The sequence below is a fragment of the Dromiciops gliroides genome, chromosome 1 (assembly GCF_019393635.1).
Source record: "Dromiciops gliroides isolate mDroGli1 chromosome 1, mDroGli1.pri, whole genome shotgun sequence".
Classification (NCBI taxonomy): domain Eukaryota; kingdom Metazoa; phylum Chordata; class Mammalia; order Microbiotheria; family Microbiotheriidae; genus Dromiciops; species Dromiciops gliroides.
Window position 1 is genome coordinate 60,284,587 of NC_057861.1, and position 20,686 is coordinate 60,305,272.

Below are 20,686 nucleotides of genomic sequence, written 5' to 3' on the forward strand. Positions count from 1 at the left end.
GACTGGACTCCACAAGGGCAGGGACTGCCTTTTGCCTTTCTTTGTATCCCTCTCCCCCCCCCCCCCCGCCCGTGCCTGGCATTTGATAAATATTTATTGACTGACTGAATTAAGGTGGTGAAGAAATCAAGGAATCAAGGTGAACTCCTCTCTCTTGAAGTTGGCCAACAAATGGGAGGAGAAAGATAACATGATAGTTTGAAGGAGTGGCAAGGTGGAGTAAAGACTATTTTTTTGTAAAGCATACAAGGAACCCAAGCAAGTTTGCAGGAAGGAAGAAAGGAGGCAGTAGAGAGGGAATGATTGAGCAATGTCCCAAAGAAGGTGAGTAGGGATGGGACTGAGGACACAAATGGAGAAATTACCTATGACAAGGAGAAGAGCTGCCTTGTCCTCTGAGACAAGAGGGAAGGCCGAGAAGTTTTAAGAGGAGACAAGGGAGTTCACAAGAGATAGCATTGATTCTCTCAGTGAAGTAGGAGACAAGGTCATCCGCTGAGCAAAGTTGGGAATTTGAAAAGAAAGGAGAGCTTGGGAGGGCTGGTGGGAATGTGAAAGAAAGTTAATGGGAGGGGGCCACTAGGTGGCGCAATGGATAGAGCACTGGCCCTGGAGTCAGGAGGACCTGAGTTCAAATGCGGCCTCAGACACTTAACACTTACTAGCTGTGTGACCCTGGGCAAGTCACTTAACCTTCATTTCCCTGCCCCAAAAAAAAGTTAATGGAAGAAGAATAAAAGGACTTCTGTGCAGCCTGTAACCAAGGCTGCATCAAGGGTCATATCCTCAGCCACCCTCGAGTTCATCCCAAGCCATGTGGTACTGACTACCCTTACACCCTCCACAGCTACCAGGCTACCACCCTCAGAATCCTGTCACCCCAGCACCATCTTGGCCCACCTTCCCTCAGGGACATCCTTACATATTTTAGCTTCGTTAGCAGATGAGCTACTCCTTCTTCCAGCACCCAATGTTGAAGGTCAGGGAAAATTGTCATTAGATCCCACATTGCCTTTCACTGTGAAATTTCTCCCACTCATAGAGAATCTTAGAGTGGTATCCCAGGGTTATGTTCCTCACAGGCCTTGTGTCCCAAGATCTGTCCCTCAACTCTATATGTCCTCACTTCCATTGTTTGTAACAATGAGGACCTGGTAAGGGTTAACTCCCATAAATAGGCCTGCACATTTTCTTCCTGAAGTTCTCAGAAACTCTGACAAAGGAATAAAACAGCCAGGAATATCAGGATTTAAAGCTGGATAGAATACAGGGATACAGACTAAGCCCCTCATTTAATAGATGAGAAAACTCAGCGCAAGGAGAGGTAAATGGCTAACTCAAGGTCACACAGTAAAAGAGTACATAGCAGGGGGGGATCAGTGAGTAGAAGGGTCAAGATTTAGACCAGGTCTTCTGACCCTACAGGAGGTTCTTTCTACCACATTCCACTGATAGAAGGAGTTACTCAGGGATAGAAATTAGCAAGATGAAAACAGCAGGTACCTTATATAATGAATGAATGTATTTCTACCACTAATACTGTTCTGGTTCTAACCATAATCCTAAACCATAAATCCATAAAACCATAAACCTCACACTAAGCCAGCTGAGAATGTTTCTAACTCAAGCCCCAACCTTGACCCAAATTCTAATCCTAAGAATAACCCAAATCTTAGATCTAACCTGAACCTAATAAATTTGACTCTGACCTCAGTACTGGCAGTGACTTTTGCCTTAATTTTAAACCAAATCCCAACCAAAATTCTGTCCTTCATGCCAAACTACAGAAAAGCAACATGGTAGAGTGGAAAGAGTCCTAAACTTTTGAGTCTGCAGGGACATGGTTTCAAATCCTGCCCCAGCACTTACTAAATAGCTGTGTGACCATAGACAAGTCACCTCACTTCTCTAAACCTCAGTATCCTCCTCTGTAAAATGCAAGGGGGTTACCTACCTCTAGAAGCAACATAGAAAACTACCTTGAAAGCAGAAAGACCTAGGGCCAAGCCCTGCCTCTGACCCATACTATCTGCTGAGTAATCATGGGCAAGTCCCTTTATCTCTCAATACCATTAATTATAAATAAATGAATGGAAGCAGCTAGGTGGCACAGTGGATAGAGTACCAGCCCTGGATTCAGGAGGACCTGAGTTCAAATCCGGCCTCAGACACTTGACACCTACTAGCTGTGTGACCCTGGGCAAGTCACTTAACCCCAATTGCCTCACAAAAAATAAATAAATGAGTGAGTGATATCCAGAGATCCCCCAGAACAAATCCAGGAGTTTCCCAGAACAATGGAATCATCAATCTAGGGAGTTGTTGTAAAGATAAAATGAGGTTATGGATAGAAAGTGCTTTGCAAACCATAAAGTCAATATAAATGTCAACTATGGTTACCCTAAACCAAATTCTGTCCCCCATCATCACCCAATGACCCTGTCCCTGGTACTATTTAGGAACTAGTTGGCCCAAGTACGTATAGCTGAAGAATTCTCAGGTCACAGTATCTCTGAATCAGAAAGGGACAGCAATGGTGACCTAAACTAATATGTACCTAAACAGGCATTCTTTCTCTATCTCATGCCTGACAAGGGGCTTTCCAGTTTCTGCTGAAAGACCTCTAGTGGGGAGGAATTTAGTAGTATACCTTGGGAGGCAGGCCATTCTAACCTTTGGACAACTGTTTATTATAAAGTTCTTTCTCACTTAGATACAAAGCCAGAGAACACACACAGGGGCCCAGCATGAACTTCCCCTTATCCTGTCCTGGGTAGTTCTTTCTGGCCCCATCTGGGAATTTCCCTGCCACACTGCCCCTCCCCTTGCCAATGCTATGGTCTCTTCTGGGCCACCATGGGAACTTCCCAGGCTCGGAGGCCCAGTAAGTGAAGAAATCTACCACAGTAACAGTCACTTGGGAGTCTGCTGTGACTGAGGATAAAGGGCAGGCAGCTAGACTGGCAGTGGGTATTCAACCACCAGAGTCCCAAGATCAACGGAGGGAAGGCTCTCCTTTGCCCTGGGTGAGGCCGGCTCAGCTTCCCAACTCATCAGGATTGTTATTGGAATAGATTTGGTCGTGGGATCTTCGATTTTAGACCTGGAAAGAGAGACAATCTAGTCTAACCTCATTTTATGGTGGACGATTAGGGAATGAAAGTAGGGGCCCGGAAGCCAGGATACCTGAGTCCTTTGCCAGGATCTCTGTTCTTGGAGTGAGCATTTGCTGCCATCAACAAAAGAGGTGAGGATGGGAGTCTGGAGGGCTTGTTGGAGGGGTGAGGAGCACCTCGAAAGGGCAAAAGAGTCATAAGATAAATGCCGTTGGGGGAGGAACAGCATTTAGAGCTCTCCTATTATCCTGATCCATGAAGAGTGAGGATTCTGGGGTCCTACTCTCATCTCCAACTCCCTAGGTAGCTGGCATTTCTTCTCTGAGAAGAATTCTCTGAGAATCTTTGGTTGTACCCTTCTCCCTTCACAAGAGGACTGGTCCCTAAGTATCTGGGAACACCCCCTCTCCCAGTCAACCTGTCTTTCCAGTTGTATACACCAGGACTGAGACCTAGGATTCCCCAGGTAAGTGATTATGCTATCCCTGATGGGGCTATGTGGGAGGAAACATGTCCTTGTCTAGCTGTGCCTGACACATTTCACCCAAAAGCAGAAGGGACACCAGCAATGATAAGCTATCCCCTTATTTTGGCCTCTGTTTACCCCCTCTGGGGAAAGTTACCCATGGTCTTTATTGCTCAGAACTGGTGAGAAAGGAGGTTGTGTCCATGAAGAATTTTGAAATAATTTTAACAGAGGGCACTCTCCTAGGCACAGGAGGGGAAGGAAGGAGACAAGAGACTCCAGGACTCCCCACCAAAATTGTTCATCCATGTGGGAGGGTTGAGTGTCAGGTGAAGAAAAGGGATTTACACAGGGTTCCCAAATAAGTATGAAAAAAACACAATGCTTCTTTATCCTGGTCCCACCCTGTTCAGGAAGGACTGCTGAAAGGAGAGGAGGAGCAAAGTTGGTTCCCCTCCCTATGTCCTCAACAGGTCCATGAACTGTGCCTGGCAGAGCAGGGCATGACTGAGGAGGAGGGGAGGAGCAGAAAGGAGAGGATAGGGAATGATGGGAAAGTAGAGGTCTTCTATAAGGTGTGGCCAGGCTCCACCAAGCCTCCTCTGGAAGCCAGTGGCAAAAGGTGTCTTGGTACTAGGATATGAGTTTATTCCTATATCTGGAGACGTAAGAGATGCATATATAAGTCCCTACCCACACACCCATCTCTGTCTAACCCATTCTATTCTCTTCAGTTCCCTGACCTAGGTTGGCCCATCTGGGACCTCCATATCTTAGTTCCATGTCATCTCTAATCATAAAAGATAGTGTGACAATTACAAATTTAGAGAGACATTAGTTTCTGGGTAATTTAATCATTTTATTAATAAGGTTAACAGGTTATTAATAAAGGATGGTCATTTGGCAGTCTCTCTCAGACCAAAGACAATCATGGTGGTGGGGCACAGGGCTAAGAAAGAGTAAGTGGTCAATGGCACAGAGAGATTATCTCCAGCCTTGGGCTATCAATTCAAATAATATCCTCTTATTCAAAAGCGGGGAGGGGAGAGACCTCCCCTGGATAGAGAAGCCTTTGGCTACCTAGATAAAAGAATCTATCTGGGGGCAGCTAGGTGGCACAGTGGATAAAGCACTGGCCCTGGATTCAGGAAGACCTGAGTTCAAATCTGACCTCAGACACTTGACACTTACTAGCTGTGTGACCCTGGACAAGTCACTTAACCCCAATTGCCTCACCAAAAAAAAAGAAGAAACTGGACTTCTAAAAGTCAGGGCTTTGGAGATACTGGTTATAAATAATCATTTTTCACAGTGGACAGGACACAAGAGAGAGGAAGCCAACTCCAAGACCATGGAGTTCCAGTCTGGAGTAGACAATCCTTAATCACCTCACTGCTCTCCAAATTCTCTCACCAGGTGCAGCATCATACCCCTTTTGTTGTCTTGATTCTTGTAGCCTCTTCCTCGGGAAGGCTACTTGGCTGGAGCTCTGTGATGTTGCTCCGAGGATGTCTTTTCATCATGCTGGATGTCCTTCTGTGGCCAGAGTTCAGGGCAGGTATGCTCAGAGAGAGTTTCATGGGAGATTCCCATGGTCTCTCTGGAGGACTAGGGTTGGAACATCTAACAGCTGTCTCACTGTGGTTCTAAAGGAAAGTCCCAGAGGGATGGGGATTTGGGGTCAACTTTAGAGATATAAGACAGAGGGTATGGGATCCCTGGGAGCTAATATGTCTGCGTTTGAAGGAAAGAGGTGACTTAGGGGTTAAGGGATCTAGAAGGAAGAAGAGAAGGAAGTGCGTATAAGGGAGAGATTTTGGTATAGTAGAGAGATAGGCTCTGTCACTGATTTACTATGTGAACTTGGGAAAGTCACTTTTTTTTTCCTCTGGCTCTCAGTGTTCTCATCTGAAAAGATATCGTAAAATCTGTGTCCTAATGTCCCCTTTAGCTTTTGCATAAAGGGGTGGGAGCGAATGATCTATAAGGACCCTTCCAACTCCCATATCCTTTACCTCTGTGACTGGAAGCCTAGATCCTGACATGGTAATCAGTAAAAGTATTCCAATCTCTGGATGCAAAATTCATCCAAGCACAGCAGAATGAAGCAAGGAGAAACGGGGAGAATTTGGAGCCACCATCTTCCTCTCTCTCCCTACCAGCATCCTGCCTTTGCATATGGACTCGGTTATCCAGATCTAGCACGAATAGAGCAAGAAGCACCTGTTCTCCATCCCCACAGCCCTGGTCTACTTTTGATGTTTGGGGAGTCCCATGGATTTCTTCCAGCATATCCTCCTTTCAGGGGCCCCATCTCTGACAGAGTTCAAGCTTGACCTTCTTGGTCCAGAACTTCGTGCATTAGCCACCAACTTAAGCCAGCACCGAGTGGGCTCTGGGCAAGAGCATGGGGTAGTACTAGCCCCTGATGGCTCCACAGTGGCTGTGGAGCCTCTTCTAGCAGGGCTTGAGGTTGGGCTCCGTGGTCGGAGGTCTGTGGCCATTCTCCAGGGGTTCAGACCTTCTGAAGTCCCAACTGCTCATGAGGAAGGACGCAAAATCGCCCCCCTCAAATCAGCGCGACCCCCAAGACATTGGAGACATTTCCCTGGACCCCACTGTCCTCCCAACTGTCCATGTGAACCCCCCAACCAGTGTGGATAACCTCCTGGCTGTCACTCTGACCAGAGCACTGGGCATAGCCTTCCTCCCAGGCCCTGGGACCCAGACTCCCAAAGGCCTGGGCCCTGATGGTTGTTGGGACCAAATCTCAGCCCCAAAGACCTTCTCCCTGTTGTGCTCTGAGGCCCCCTCTGCCCTCACTGTCGCATTCCTCAATGGGGCACTGGATGGGGCCCTGCTAGGGGACTACCTGGGCCGGGGCCCCAAACCCCACCTGCCACTCAGCCACCTACTGACCCAGTACTATGGAGCAGGGGTGGGTGGGGACCCCCAGTTTCGGAGTAATTTCCGAAGGGACAATGGAGCCAAGCTGATTTTGCAGGAGGCGCTGGTCCAGCAGGTATGGGGCTCTTTGCTCTTGTTACAAGAGTTAGAGCCCTCTCATCCCCTGCTGGCAAATCTGACCCAAGATCAGCTGGCTGATGTTGCTGCCCATGCTGCCAAGGAGTTCACTGAGGCCTTCTTGGGTGAGGTGGAATCTGGTTTTACACGCGCGCGCGCACACACACACACACACACACACACACACCCAGGCGCTATTGTTAAGCAATCAAAGAGGCCTTTAGAGTAGGAGATACCCCAGCAGTTAGACTCAATCATTTCCTGCCTATAGGGGGGAGGGGTAAAAAGGAAGGAGGAAGTGGTGGAGGAGGGAAGGAGTGGTTTCCACTGGATTAAGCAAGGTATATTCTGGAGCTATCCCACATTAAAACGGGGTTACAATAGGTCAGACCTGGAATTTCTGGAACTAGCCTTGTTGTCAGATGTGGAAGACCCTTGGCCAGCCTGGACATTTTGAAAAAGGCAGGATTGCCCCTGGTTATTTGGGCCTCCCTAGCCTAAGTTCCAAAGTCTGTCTGGCTCTTTCATCCTGTGGGTGGCTGTGAGCTGAATTTAGAGTCAAAGGGCATGGGTTCAAATCCTGATTCTGCTACCTGTGTGTCCTTAAATTAAGAAAGTCACTTAAACTCTTCAGGTCCCAAGTTGGCTCATCTCCCTAGGTCCCTTCTAGCTAAAATCTATGATCCTGTTTCCTAAAGTCCCTTTCAGCTAATTCGTTCTATTTTGTAAAGTCCCTTTTGACACTGACACAGGTATTCTGACCTCCTCATCCACTCTGAAGCCCTGTGTTCTAGATCAGTTCTAGAAGACCTGAGCTTAGATAAGACTTAGATAAGCCAGCGTCAGACCAGATGCAAGCAGGGAAGGAGGCAAAGATTCTTCACTAAAGCAAACTAAGTGGAACAAACAGGCTATGTTAGGACCAGAGAAGCCTTTGGACAGTGAGGCAGGGGCTGGACCAAAGTGAGAGGCAAGAACCACAAAGTACTAGGTTCTGTACTTTCTGGTCAGCCCTGCCCTGAGGATGGTGACCCTTCCATCCATCCAGGCCTTAACAGACCTGGGCTGCCATGGGATGCTACCTCTACTGGGCCACTAGCCTCAGATGCCCTTGCCCCAAACATCTCTAATTCTGAGGCAAGAGGTCAAATTGGGTCGAAAGGGGCTTTGCCAGGGCTGGATGTGTGTGGGTGACTTCCTCTGAGGAATTACTGTGAAGTTTTGGGACACTTCTTAGGTAAGACCACTACCCCTCCCCCTCACCCCTTCACAGTCAGGAAACACATGACCTTGGCATCTCATCTGTCACCTAGAATGCCCCGCCATCCCTACCCGCTGCCGCTGGGAAGCAGCTCCTTACCGAGGGGAGTCCCACCATGCTGAACCTACCCTTGGGTTTCCTCTACGTGCACCACACCTATGAACCCAACCAACCCTGCACCAGCTTCTCCCAGTGTGCTGCTGACATGCGCAGCATGCAGCGCTTCCACCAGGATACTAGAGGCTGGAATGACATTGGCTATAGGTGGGCAAGGGGAGGTTAAAAAGGGAGGGGGCCAGAGGGGATGGGAGGGGGTGGCAGCAGTGCAGATTAATGGTGGGCTGCACAAAGTCTAGTGTCCAGATGAGGAAGATGATGAACCCTCGTCATTTATGTGCTTAGGTGTATGGCAGGCAATGAATGGCTAGGTTCTGGGGATAAAAAAACAGCAATGAAAGAGTTCTGGTCCTCAAGGATTTTACATTCTATTAGGGGATATAGATATATGTCTATATCTACATACATGATATCAATATGTTTGTACATATGCATGCATGTGTGTGTAATGTCTATATGGAGAAGTAAATGGCAAACTGCTCCAGTATCTTTGCAAAGAAAACCCCAAATGGGGACACCACTGAAAAAGTAAACAAGTATATAGACATATATAAATAGAAGATAACTGAGGGGGAGTCCAGATGAGGGGAGGATGAGGGAAGATGAGCAAAGGTGTCACACAGGAGGTGAAACTTGAGTTGATCTTTGCAGAAAAATCAGCTATTCTATGACATAGAGGTAGAGGTGAGGAGATAGTGGGGGGGGGGGAGGCAAGGACATGGAGAAAGAAGATGGATTGTGGTGTGTGGGGCATGGAGATCTGTTCTGGGCACCATTTTTTTTTTTTAGTGAGGCAATTGGGGTTAAGTGACTTGCCCAGGGTCACACAGCTAGTAAGTGTCAAGTGTCTGAGGCCGGATTTGAACTCAGGTACTCCTGAATCCAGGGCCGGTGCTTTATCCACTGCGCCACCTAGCTGCCCCTGGGCACTATATTTTAAGAAAGATGAGGACATCGGAATCTTGTAATGGAATCAGAGGACCTGGGGCCGAATTCCAGTTCTGCCCCTCCTTGCTGTGTGACCTTGGGAAAATCCCCTGACCTCTCTCATTTTAAGGAGAAGGGGGTTTACCTTCAAGGTCCCTTCCAGTTCCAAATCCTATTACCCTACACAAGCAGGGTAACCAGAACAAGGAAGGGGGGTTGTAAGCAGATCTTAAGTGGATGCAGGGGATGTTTAGAAGATTTAGGGGGTATATGTTCCACGGGCCAGTTTATTCTATGTGGCTTAAAGGGAGAAAGTGGGCCTTGTGGGTGTTAAAGGGAGGCAGATTTCAGGACACGAGACACGGTCAGTGTCCATAGGCAGTGAGCCGCCCAGCACCAGGGAAGGCTGTATCAGCCCTGGTCGGGGAGGTTAAAGAAGGGATGCCTGCCTGCTCAGATGCCCTCTGAGATGCTTCTTCCCAGGTACGGGAACGGGGGAGAGGGTGGGGATCTGAACGGGTGAAACACAGGGACGGAGGAGGGGCACCAGGTGCAGAAGGTGCCCGGGGCCCGCCCCTCACCCTCCCGCACCTGCGCTCCGGCAGCTTCGTGGTGGGTACGGACGGCTACGTGTACGAGGGTCGCGGCTGGCACTGGGTGGGGGCCCACACCCGTGGCCCACAACTCCCCTGGGCTTTGGCGTCTCCATCATCGGTAACTACACTACCACACTGCCGCGGCCCACGCCTTGAGGACCGTTCGTGACACCCCTTCCACCGCTGCGCCCTGCGGGCGGCCACCTGCGGCCGGACTACCACCATACACGGCCACCGGCAGCTAGTCCACACTGACAGCCCCGGGAACGCCCTCTACCGGCACATCAGCACGTGGCCACACTTCAGTGGGAGTGCCCCCGCTCCGTCCCTTTCCCGATCCGCCCCCGTCTGATTCGAGGTCCCGCCGCCCCCATGCCTTTCCCTGGTTCGGCCATCCAACCCTATACCTACACTACCCCATCCCTTTTTCTATGTCTTCCCCCGGTCCCAACTCCAACCCCCAGCCCTATTCCACCCTGACTGCCCAAAGCTTGTCACACCCACTAGACCCACTCCTGGCTCCTACCAAGACCCTAGTCTTCCTGAGCCTCATGCCAGACCGCTGCCCTATCCTTGCCCCTGACTCCACTCCCAGAACTAGCCTCAACTTTATTCCCTGCACCCTCATCTTGGCCCCAAGTCTTCAATCAACTATCTCCCTCCTCTCCCACGACCTTCGGCCCCTACTCCCCCTCCTCCTTACCTCAGACGGAAGTCACAGGTCCAACCCTTGGCTGGGTGTGAGTTATGTAGATTTTATCGCCTACCCACTCCCATCCAGCACCCCTCCGCAGTCCCCAGGGTCCTGGGACCTTTTCTGAGTGTCGTCCGTCTTTTCTAGGAGGTGAAGAAGAAAACTTAAAGAAGAAGCACCTATCAGTCTCCTACACACACACACACACACACACACACACACACACACACACACACACACACAAAACGCAAAAAAAAGAGAGAGAGAGAGAGAGAGAGTACAAAAAGGAAAATTGTTTGCATAAGTGTGCGGAGCAGGCTACTTTCAGAAAGCTCGCTAGGCTATCCTGGGCTTGAGTTCTATTTCCAGTGGTCACGAATTCTCTGTATGGCCTTGGATAAGGCATTTCCTTTCCTCTGGGGTCTCAGCTTCCTCTTCTATCAAATGAGGGCGGGAGTGGGAATTGTACCAGCTGTACCAAGTGATTTCTCGGGGTCCTTCACAAGACAGAACGTTCTATGCTTAATATTCTTAGATCCCTTCCACCTCAAATATGCTGTATTCTTCTATCCTTCCCGGCTCTGACTTTGTGTACTAAAGTCCCACCTGGTGGGACATCCTGAGATTATTCCCATTTACTGGCACTTAAGTATGTACATGCTTATCCTTAAGTAGGCACTCAAGTGTCTGAATGTATTTCCTGGGGAGTAGAGTGTGAACATAATGGGAAATCAATCAATCAGTCAATAAACATTTATTAAGTGACTACACTGTGCCACTGTGCTAAATGCTAGGGACACAAATGGAAAAAGAAAGAAAGGAAGGAAGGAAGGAAGGAAGGAAGGAAAAGAAAGAAAGAAAAGAAAGACAATCTAGTTTACAATCTAATGGAAAAACTTTATGGGTCAAAATTAGCTGAAGCAGGGAGGGGGGAGGGACGGATACTGGGTAGAGATTTAATGAGGGCAGGTATCCCAAGCTGGGGCTTGGAATTTACAAAATGGTGCAGCCAAATGAGAAATGAGATGTTTGGAAGTAAACTCCCACGTAAATGGAGGTCTGGAAGTTCGTGGCTCCACCCTCCAATCCAGAGTGTCGATGAGGCTGAGTGCCCCGTGGGATGGGATCTTGCTGGCCGATGAGGTTATCCCAATGATGAGCTTCCTGGAGCATAGTGGAGAAGTCAGAGATATCTCAGAGTAGTGCAGCTAGGTGATAAATAGAGAAAACATTATAACACTGAGATTTATATCCGGATTTTTCAGGGCATTTCACATATATGAACTCATTTGAGCATTACTACAACCCTTTGAGATACCCTAGAGGTATTACCTTCCTTTTACATATAAGGAAACTGAGGATCAGAGAGATTGTGACTTGTCCAAGGACTCACAGCTAGTAATTGTCAGAGGGGGTATTTGAACCCAGGTCTTCCTGACTCAATCCAGAAAGTGATCTACCAAACAGGACCCAAGTGCTGTGGCTGCCACACCCTCCCATAGAGTCCCTCTGGGGACTAGGTAACAGCAAAGATGGTTCTCCTTGATTGGCAAACTAGCCTTCTCCTCTCCAGCCTGAATATGTGGACTTAGTGAGTTGTGCTGTGTCCATGAGGTTGACCTAATTGGAGTGATAACTTCCTTCTTTCTCTCCCTCCTCCCAACCCCCTTACCTCTATATAATATGGAAGACACTAGGATGCTTCTAGCTGAATCACGGTAGTGTGCAAGGGAAGTGCATCCGTGGACATTCTGTAAGTGGTTCCAAGTGATCTACCATGTGATTGGAAGGAATTTTTTTCCACTGGCTAGGTGCATCTCTTTGTAGTCTGAGACAGTCTGGCGACTCACTCACAGTGTCCAGTAAGACTATATAGTAAGGGGCCTTAAGGACTGAACCCACCCCCAGACCACATTTCCTGAGAGAGGGTGCCTTTGTCCTTGGCCACCTAAGCAGACAAAGGACTAAGGCCCATATTCACATGGTCAGGCTGAAGCTTCTCTCCTTACGTCTTTGGGTCTCAGTGTGGTCAGCAATGTAATCAGAGTGAGAGCAAGGGACTGGCCAAGAGAGAGGAGTGGAAACAAGTGTCCTTTTTAAAATCTCCACAGCCAATCAAAGAGCATCCTATTCACTGTGAAGTTAGCCAACCAGAAACAGTTACAGAAAGGCTACAAATGTTCCAAAGTCTCTCCAAGGCCATGACACATCCATTACAAGGCCATTACACACGTCCTTTACACGTCACCACAACTCTCCTGGAAGGACACTCCCTACATTCTCCATGTGGAAAAGTCATCTCAGCAAGCTGATGGCCTTTACATATGTGTCAGATCCCCATTAGACTTGAAACACTGATTTACAATTTACCCATCAATAAAAGAAAAACTTGACACAGGCCTTAAGGTTAACAAAGCACTTGTTTACACCATCTCATTTGTTCCCTGAAATTATTAGCGTTCCTTTTTCAGAAGTTAGGAAGCTGAGGCTTGGAGTAATTAAGTTACTTGATCATAGGAAGCCATTAAATTCGGCAGGTGAGATTTGAACGTGGGTCTCTCTTGGCTCAAAGTTTAGCACTCTACACTTTTTCAGAGAGAAAGATAACTCCAGCCAACTTGGTATCCTTCAACCCAACACCTTCTAGAGCCAACTAGCACTGCCAACTCTATTCAGTACTCCATGTCAACTGATAGCACCCCTGGAATCCATGAGTGTTACCAGCTTAGCCTGGGATGCCAGCTCTATGGTCCAGTTGGTAACCCTTGGGGAGGGGAGAGAGGAAGAGCCAGGGATGGGGTCTGAATTGCTACAACACTTCTGCAAATAGATTCCAGGCTCTTTACTGGCTCACTCCAGCCCCTATGTTCTATTCCTCTCCACTCCCATCCCTGGTACCTGCCACTATAAATGAACCCAGAAGGGAATAAGGAAGTTGTATTTAAATAAAACATGGCTCTCCTTGAAGAAGCAAGTAAAGGAGTTGGTTTTATCGTGTGTCCAAAGGTGGCAAGAAATATCACCTCACGAGACCCTTGGTTATCTCAGATTGCAATACTATATAAGCAAGAAGACTACCATCCAAAGATAACCATCTTGTGTTTGACTATATATCTGTATCTATATCTATCTATCTATCTATCTGTCTAGTTATGATGAATGTATGGACAACCTGGATTTTATGAAACCTTGGATTAATAGGAGGAGCAAAATGCCCTTTGATTAAACTTCAAACTGAACCCAGATAGCTAGCAAATAAGTCCCTATCTGCTGTCTTCTTTCCTCAGGATAGTAAGTCCCTATCTTATAAAAATATTCGGGCATCCTCCTCCTTGCCAAAACCTTTTTGGGAATCATATAACCTTATCATAGTGTTTCTGTTAAGTCAAACTATCAAACTGATTGTTATTTCCTATATTCTTGTTATAACTGAAATTGTTAAACTGGTTTGCATTACATCCATTCTTGTCATAGTATTTGCATTTAAGTTGATTTGTATCATGCTAATGAAACTGATAACACCCTGTAGCCAGTGAACAAAGAAACCTTATATACCCTCAGAAAGGGGGAGTCTTCAAGCTCCTTCTTTGGAAGAGGTCCCTGTATGATTCATGCTTGCTTGCTTGTTCTTGGGACAAATAAACTGGTACTATGTTTTTCCTGTCTGTCTCTGATCTGGTTTTTCCTGTAGGAGACATTATGAAAATAATTTCTCTGATCTATTTTTTCTATAGGAGATAGGCATAAAAACAAAAATTGACAATATGTATGTATGTATGTATGATGTATGTGTATGTATATAGTAGAGGATAATTAGGCATATAAATTATATAAAGAACTGAATGAGGCTATCCAAAATAAATCAACAGACCCAGTGACCTCAATACAAAGTTGTGCATCAGGAAAGATGGTGAAAAATATGCTGAAAATATGACTCAAGAATAAAAAATGAGAGGTACTGAAAGCTTGTAGACTGAACAGAAGCCTCACAGCTATAGAGCAGTAATATTTTCTTCAAGAAGAGAGTTAGAAGACCCTGGATATGAAAGGCACCAAATAACATCAACCCCTCCCCCCCCCCCATGAAACTGTATTTTAACAGACAGGAAATGACTAGTTACCAATTTCAGTGCACAGTCATTTCCAGATCATCTGTGTACAGTCAGACCATTAACTTGATAGACAGTGATCAAAATCAACCCTAAATTGGAGTAAAGGTTGAAAGTGAGAAAAACATATAGCAACAATTAAAACAGCTTTAAACTGATCTTTTTTTTTGAATCATTATTAAATTTCATTTTTAATTTATGGAATAAAACAAGCATCTTATAACATAATACAATAAAAAGATGATTGCATATGAAACTACAAATCTACTATACACAACTTGCTATTCTTTTCAAATACAATAAAATGATCAACTTTTTAAAAAAGTGGTTGACAAAAAAAATGAGAAATAACATGGACTATCATCATTTGCTATGGAAACTTAATTTATGTAAAACAATCACCACAACAAGAAGATACACAGATTCCGGAAATCAACTCAATTACCAAATATTTGACCTCCTTGCCAAACAGAGAGATAAGACAGTCAAAGGCAACAGTGTTTTAAATGATTCATTTGCTAAACTGTACAGAGAAAGACAGGGGAAGATTATTAACAATATTGGATCACAAAGCAGCAAAAAGTAGTGTTTTGTTGTAGGGAACAAGAGAAGTTTCTTGAAAGGTAATTGAGTTAGAGTGTCCTAAGAATAGTTAAAGATGAAAATGGAAGGAGAACATATGCAAAATGGAAAAGATCTACCAAAATTTGAACTGTAGCATTGTTTTGCATGCACAAGAATTCTTATAATTTATGGCTTTAGATATTTTGGAAAGAAACTCTGGGAAGCTGCGTGTGTAGGTGATTAGATTGTTTCCTACAGACTTCCCAGAAGAAAGAAGAAAAAGAAAGATAAATTCCCTAGAACCTAGCTTCTTTTTGTTTGTTTGTTTGTTTTGTTTTGCGGGGCAATGGGGGTTAAATGACTTGCCCAGGGTCACACAGCTGGTAAGTGTCAAGTGTCTGAGGTCGGATTTGAACTCAGGTACTCCTGAATCCAGGGCCGGTGCTTTATCCACTGCACCGCCTAGCCGCCCCCTAGAACCTAGCTTCTTAAACTGTGGGTCTCGACCTCATATGGGGTCAAGAAACTGAATATGGGGGTTGTGAAAAATTTGGCAACAATGAAAGGTTATGTATACCTATTTTATATACCTATATACCCGGGGTTGCATAAAAATTTCTCAGGCAAAAAGGGATCGAGAGTGGAAAGGGTTAAAGAAGCCCTGACCTAGAGGAGCAGACTCATTCTCCATCTGGAGGGAGAGAAGAATTTAGGGAGTTTCCTGTTCTGCATTTGCATCCACAAAGACTAGAGATCAAGGGGCTTTAGAGGTCCTGCTGCAGTAGGTGTGACCCCCGTATTGTGGACCAATTCTCCTTTGGAAGAGACAAGTGGAGGAAGAAGACCATGATGAATTGCCCCCTTTTCAGTATCTAAGCAGAGAAATTACTGGAAGTATTTCCTGCCTGACCTGATCAGTTTCCTACCCTCCCCCCCACCCCCCCACCCCAACACTGAGTGTTCTCTTTGCTCCCTCCTTTCTGTTCTGATTTGTTCTCGCTGATACATAGCGTGCCATCCTTGGTTATGTGATTATTTGGGGGAAGTGGGATGGTAGAAAAGGTCTAGAATAAATGTGATAAATAAATAATCTAGGGCTCCCTAGGTCACTTACCAACCACGAAAAACTGGCTACAAATGTTTTTTTTTTTTAATTTTTAAAACACCAAAAAAAGAGTATTTCCATACACACTTCAGGACCCAAAAGAGGTTTTTCTCTGAAACCTTAAATCTTTGTTTCATACCACTAGTTTTTTTGAAGAATGTAATAAATTCTGCACATTACTTACAAAATTCTTACGTCTCAGTGCTATGTATCAGGGAAAAAACCTCTTATAACTAATAAACATAAGTCAATCAAAACAAATCCACACAGTGGACATATCTAAAAATGTATTTCTCTTATTGCAGCTTGTGTACCTTCTCTTTCAGGAAGGTGATCATCATAGGTTCTCTGGCAATGTGGTTGGTTATTGCATTGATCTGAGTTCCTAAGTCTTTCAGAATTCTTTTTCTTTACAATGTCTTATGTCTTGTATAAGCCGTTCTACTAGAACTGCTAACTTGACTCTGCAGCAGTTCATATTTCCCAAAGATTCTCTGAAAGTGTCTCTTTTTTTATCATTTCTTTCTTTCTTTTTTTTTTAAGTGAGGCAATTGGGGTTAAGTGACTTGCCCAGGGTCACACAGCTAGTAAGTGTTAAGTGTCTGAGGCCAGATTTGAACTCAGGTCCTCCTGACTCCAGGGCCGGTGCTCTATCCACTGCGCCACCTAGCTGCCCCCCTTTTTATCATTTCTAAAAGTGCAATGAAATCCCACTACATTCATGCATAGGCACAGTAGATGGCACAGTGGATACTAGGTCTGGAATCAGGAAGATCCATTTTCCTGAATTCAAAATCTGGCCTCAGACACTCAGTAGTAGCTGTGTGACTCTGGGCAAGTCACCTAACCCTGTTTTCTTCAGTTTCCTCACCGGCAAAATGAGCTGGAGAAGGAAACGGCAAAACATTCTAGTTAACCACCCGTCTTTACCTTCCCACCCTGTGTCAAGAAATTCTTTACAGAGTATGGGAAGTTTCTTTGTCAAGAAAATCCTAAATGGAATCACAAAGAGTCAGACACAACTGAAAACAATTGAAGAGCAATAACATTTGTATAGTGACATGCATTCATCTATTTCCCAGTTGTCCAGGAGGAAATATAAGGCATCTAGCTCTTTACTCTTCTTTTTTTTTCCCCTCCTTTTTATTTTCTCCCTCAGGAAGTTTGTTTTGCTTGCAGATATTTCCTCTCCACCATTATCATCCCTCTTAGCCACTCTCCTCCCTATCCACCCTTGTCCCCCTGTTGAATTTAGTGTATTTCTCTGCTATATTCTTTGTGTGTATATATTTGTGTGCTCAAAACTCTTTTGTCCATTTCAGATAAGAGTAAGGTTCATCTGAGGTCCACTCCTCTCTCCCTTTCCTCTATGTTTGTACATTCTTTTTCAAATGTACCCCAATTATGAGAAATAGCAAGTTCCTCTCCTTTTTCCTCCTTCTAATACTAGTATATTCCTTTCACCCTCCCTTTTCTTTCCCTTCTTCAAGCCCTTCAGAACAGAACCAAACCACCATCCCCCAGTACCTCTGTTTTTCTTATCTAACTCTCTCAATACCCCTTGATGACATTAAGGTTCTGAAGAAATACTTCTTCTACTAGAATGTTAGCAAGACAGCCCCTTCCAATTGCTCAAACAAAATTTCTCTTTCTCTTGACTTCTGTATTTGTAATTTCAAAGCTCCTACTCAGCTCTAGTCCCTTTATCAGAAATACTTGGGGGCAGCTAGGTGGTGCAGTGGATAGAGCACCTGTCCTGGATTCAGGAGGACCTGAGCTCAAATCCGGCCACAGACACTTAACACTAGCTGTGTGACCTTGGGCAAGTCACTTAACACCAATTGCCTCACCAAAAAAAAAAGAAGAAGAAGAAGAAAAGAAAAGAAATACTTGAATGTTCATGTCCCATTTATACCATTTTTTTTTAACATTTTGAGGCTATTTGGGCTTTCTTGAGTTTCCCTACCCCTGGCCCTTGACCCTGTGCCATAATTGGGGCACCCCTCCCTTGTAGCATCTGCACAGAGCTGCACGGTGGTTCTCTATATGCTACACTACAATAAATTACTTTCTTCATCAAATTACATCAGAGTGACCACATTTGCACTCTAAAAATAATTAGTGTTTACACAGCACTTTAAGGTTTGCAACTACTTTACAGATATTATCTCAATTGATTCCCACAACCCTAGGAGGGAGGTACTATCATCATCTCCATTTTACAGATGAAGAAAATGAGGCAAACAGAGTTAAGTGACTTGTTCAGTGTTACACAGCTAGACAGTGTATGAGGCATAATTTGAACTTGGGTCTTCCTGACTATAGGGCCAGCACTCTCTATCCCCTGCATTACCTAACTATCATCTAACACCACAGTTATAGATGTGCAAAATAAGTGAGGGGGAATGGTAAAAAGAAAAAACAACAAGAAGAACAGTTGAACAAGATCAAATTCACCCAGAGGTCATCTATAGGGAAAATGGAACAGTTTTGAGGTCATTGAATAGTTAGTTACATGGCAAGATACCTTAAAGAGATAGTGGGGGGAGAGTGAGCAGAGGCAATATTAGTATCTATCTATTTATTTCTTTTTAATTTATATTTGAGGGGCAATGAGGGTTAAGTGACTTGTCCAGGGTCACACAGCTAGTAAGTGGGAAGTGTCAGAGGCCAGATTTGAATTCAGGTCCTCCTGAATCCAGGGCTGGTGCTTTGATCACTAAGCCACCAGCTGCCCCCGCAATAATATTATCCGAAAAAGAAAATTATGTACATATCATTTTTACAAAAATAACACAAATCCTTATTGAGGTCATCCTTAGAGAAGGCATAAATTGGGCCTGGTGGACATCCCCTAGATGTGTTCAGATCCAGGAAGTTTTCTTCTCTACTGATACCAATGTGCCTGTCCCCTAAATAAGCACTAGAGGAAGAAAGACAGGTGAGTGAGAAGCAATGCTCAGGAACTTGTCTAGATCTCTTCCTCCTGAGCTCTTGGTACAGGTTTCAAACTTGGCTCAAACTAGGGTTTAAAATGTAAAGTCAATTTTCCAACCAAGGAGGTCTTGGAAGGTGGGAAGGAGGGAGCTGCTGTGCTGAGACAGGAGTGGAGCCCAACCCCACAGTCACCCTGACACAGATCCAGTCCCAGGAAGGCCTCACCAGAGAAAGAGACCCCCAGAGCCTCTGAATTAGTTGCAGCGCCAGTGTCATCTGGAACTAAGCTCACAGTCTAGTGAGAGGGCTAAGACCTTGGCAGGGGGGAAATTACAGGGGTCTCTGCTGGTGCTGAGGCAGAACTTGGATTTTTCACCCCTGCTGGGGACCAGGAGGTAGGCTTGAGTAGCAGTGGCCCAGGCAGGGGAGGGGCACAGGCTAGTTGGAGCTGACAACCACAGCACACAAAGCTGGTTGATTAGCAAGTTAGCCTGGGGTCATCTATGGACCAGGGAACAGGCCAGGCAAGTAAAGAACCTGCTCCTCCTTAAATCATACCACCTGGGACCTCCTGAAGCTTGGGATACTGCAGCCTGGAAACAGTGCCCCACTTTAAGGAGCTAAAATTCAAGTAAAAGAAAGGGAAGATGAACAGACAGAGAAATGTGAGGACCATAGAAAGTTTCTTTAGTGACAAGGAAAATCAAGGTGCACCCTCAGAGGAATATGTCAATGTCAGATCCCCTATATCTAAAGCTTCCAAGAAAAATACAATTGGTCTAAATACATAGAGGTGCTCAAAAAGGACTTTGAAGATAAAGTTAGAGAGATAGAGAAAAAAATGGAAAGAGAAATGAGGGTGATGCAGGAAAGGCATGAAAAAAAGTCAGCAGCTTGAAAAACCAAATGGAAAAGCTCTCTGATGAAAATAATTGGCTAAGAATTAGGATTGAACAAATGGAAGCTAGTGACTTTATGAGAAACCAAGACACAATAAAGCAAATCCAAATGAATAAAAAAAAATAGAGGGCAATGTGAAATATCTTCTTGGAAAAACTGTTGACCTGGAAAATAGATCCAAGAGAGATAATTTGAAAATTATTGGTCTACCTGAAAACCATGATCAAGGAAAGAGCTTAGACATCATCTTCCAAGAAATTGTCAGGGAAAATTACCCTGATATTCTAGAACCAGAAGGTAAAATAGAAATTGAAAGAATCTACCCATCACCTCCTGAAAGAGATCCCAAAAGGAAAACTCCCAAGAATATTATAGCCAAATTCCAGAGCTCCCAGGTCAAGAGGAAATATTGCAAGCTGATAAAAAAAAAAAGAATTCAAGTACTGTGGAGCCCCAGTCAGGATAGCATAAGATCTAGCAGTTTCTACATTGAAGGAAAAGAGGGCATGGAATATGATATTCCAGAGGGCAAAGGAATTGGGATTACAACCAATAATCATGTATCCAGCAAAACTGATTATAATCTTTTAGAGGAAAAAATGGGACTTCAATAAAAAAGGACTTTCAGGTATTTGTGATAAAAAGACCTGAACTGAATGGAAAATTTGACTTTCAAATACAAGACCCTAGAGAACCATAAAACATTGGAGTTGAGAGACATACCTGGGGTCGTGCAGTGGGTGACTGTCTTGTGTCTGAGGCTGGTTTTTAGCTGGGGCCCCCCTGGGTCTCGGGTGGATGCTTTGTCCACTGTGTTGCTTAGCTGCCTCATGATGACATCTTTAGGGTAAAACTGAGGTGTGAGAGGAA

General features: G+C 45.1%; 1 protein-coding gene across 1 annotated transcript; it reads left to right on the forward strand.

Annotated features, from left to right (window-relative positions):
• The first annotated feature begins 2,901 nt into the window (after positions 1-2,901).
• PGLYRP2 (peptidoglycan recognition protein 2) lies at positions 2,902-13,844 on the forward strand. The gene is given in 13 exon segments (XM_043979655.1): positions 2,902-3,247; positions 3,420-3,582; positions 4,999-5,140; positions 5,717-5,776; positions 5,779-5,855; positions 5,857-6,162; positions 6,164-6,731; positions 7,920-7,969; positions 7,971-8,131; positions 9,517-9,598; positions 9,601-9,726; positions 9,728-9,813; positions 10,348-13,844. Coding segments are annotated over 11 exon segments (1,602 nt in total). The 5' UTR covers positions 2,902-3,247; positions 3,420-3,582; positions 4,999-5,076; the 3' UTR covers positions 10,370-13,844.
• Positions 13,845-20,686: the final 6,842 nt, after the last annotated feature.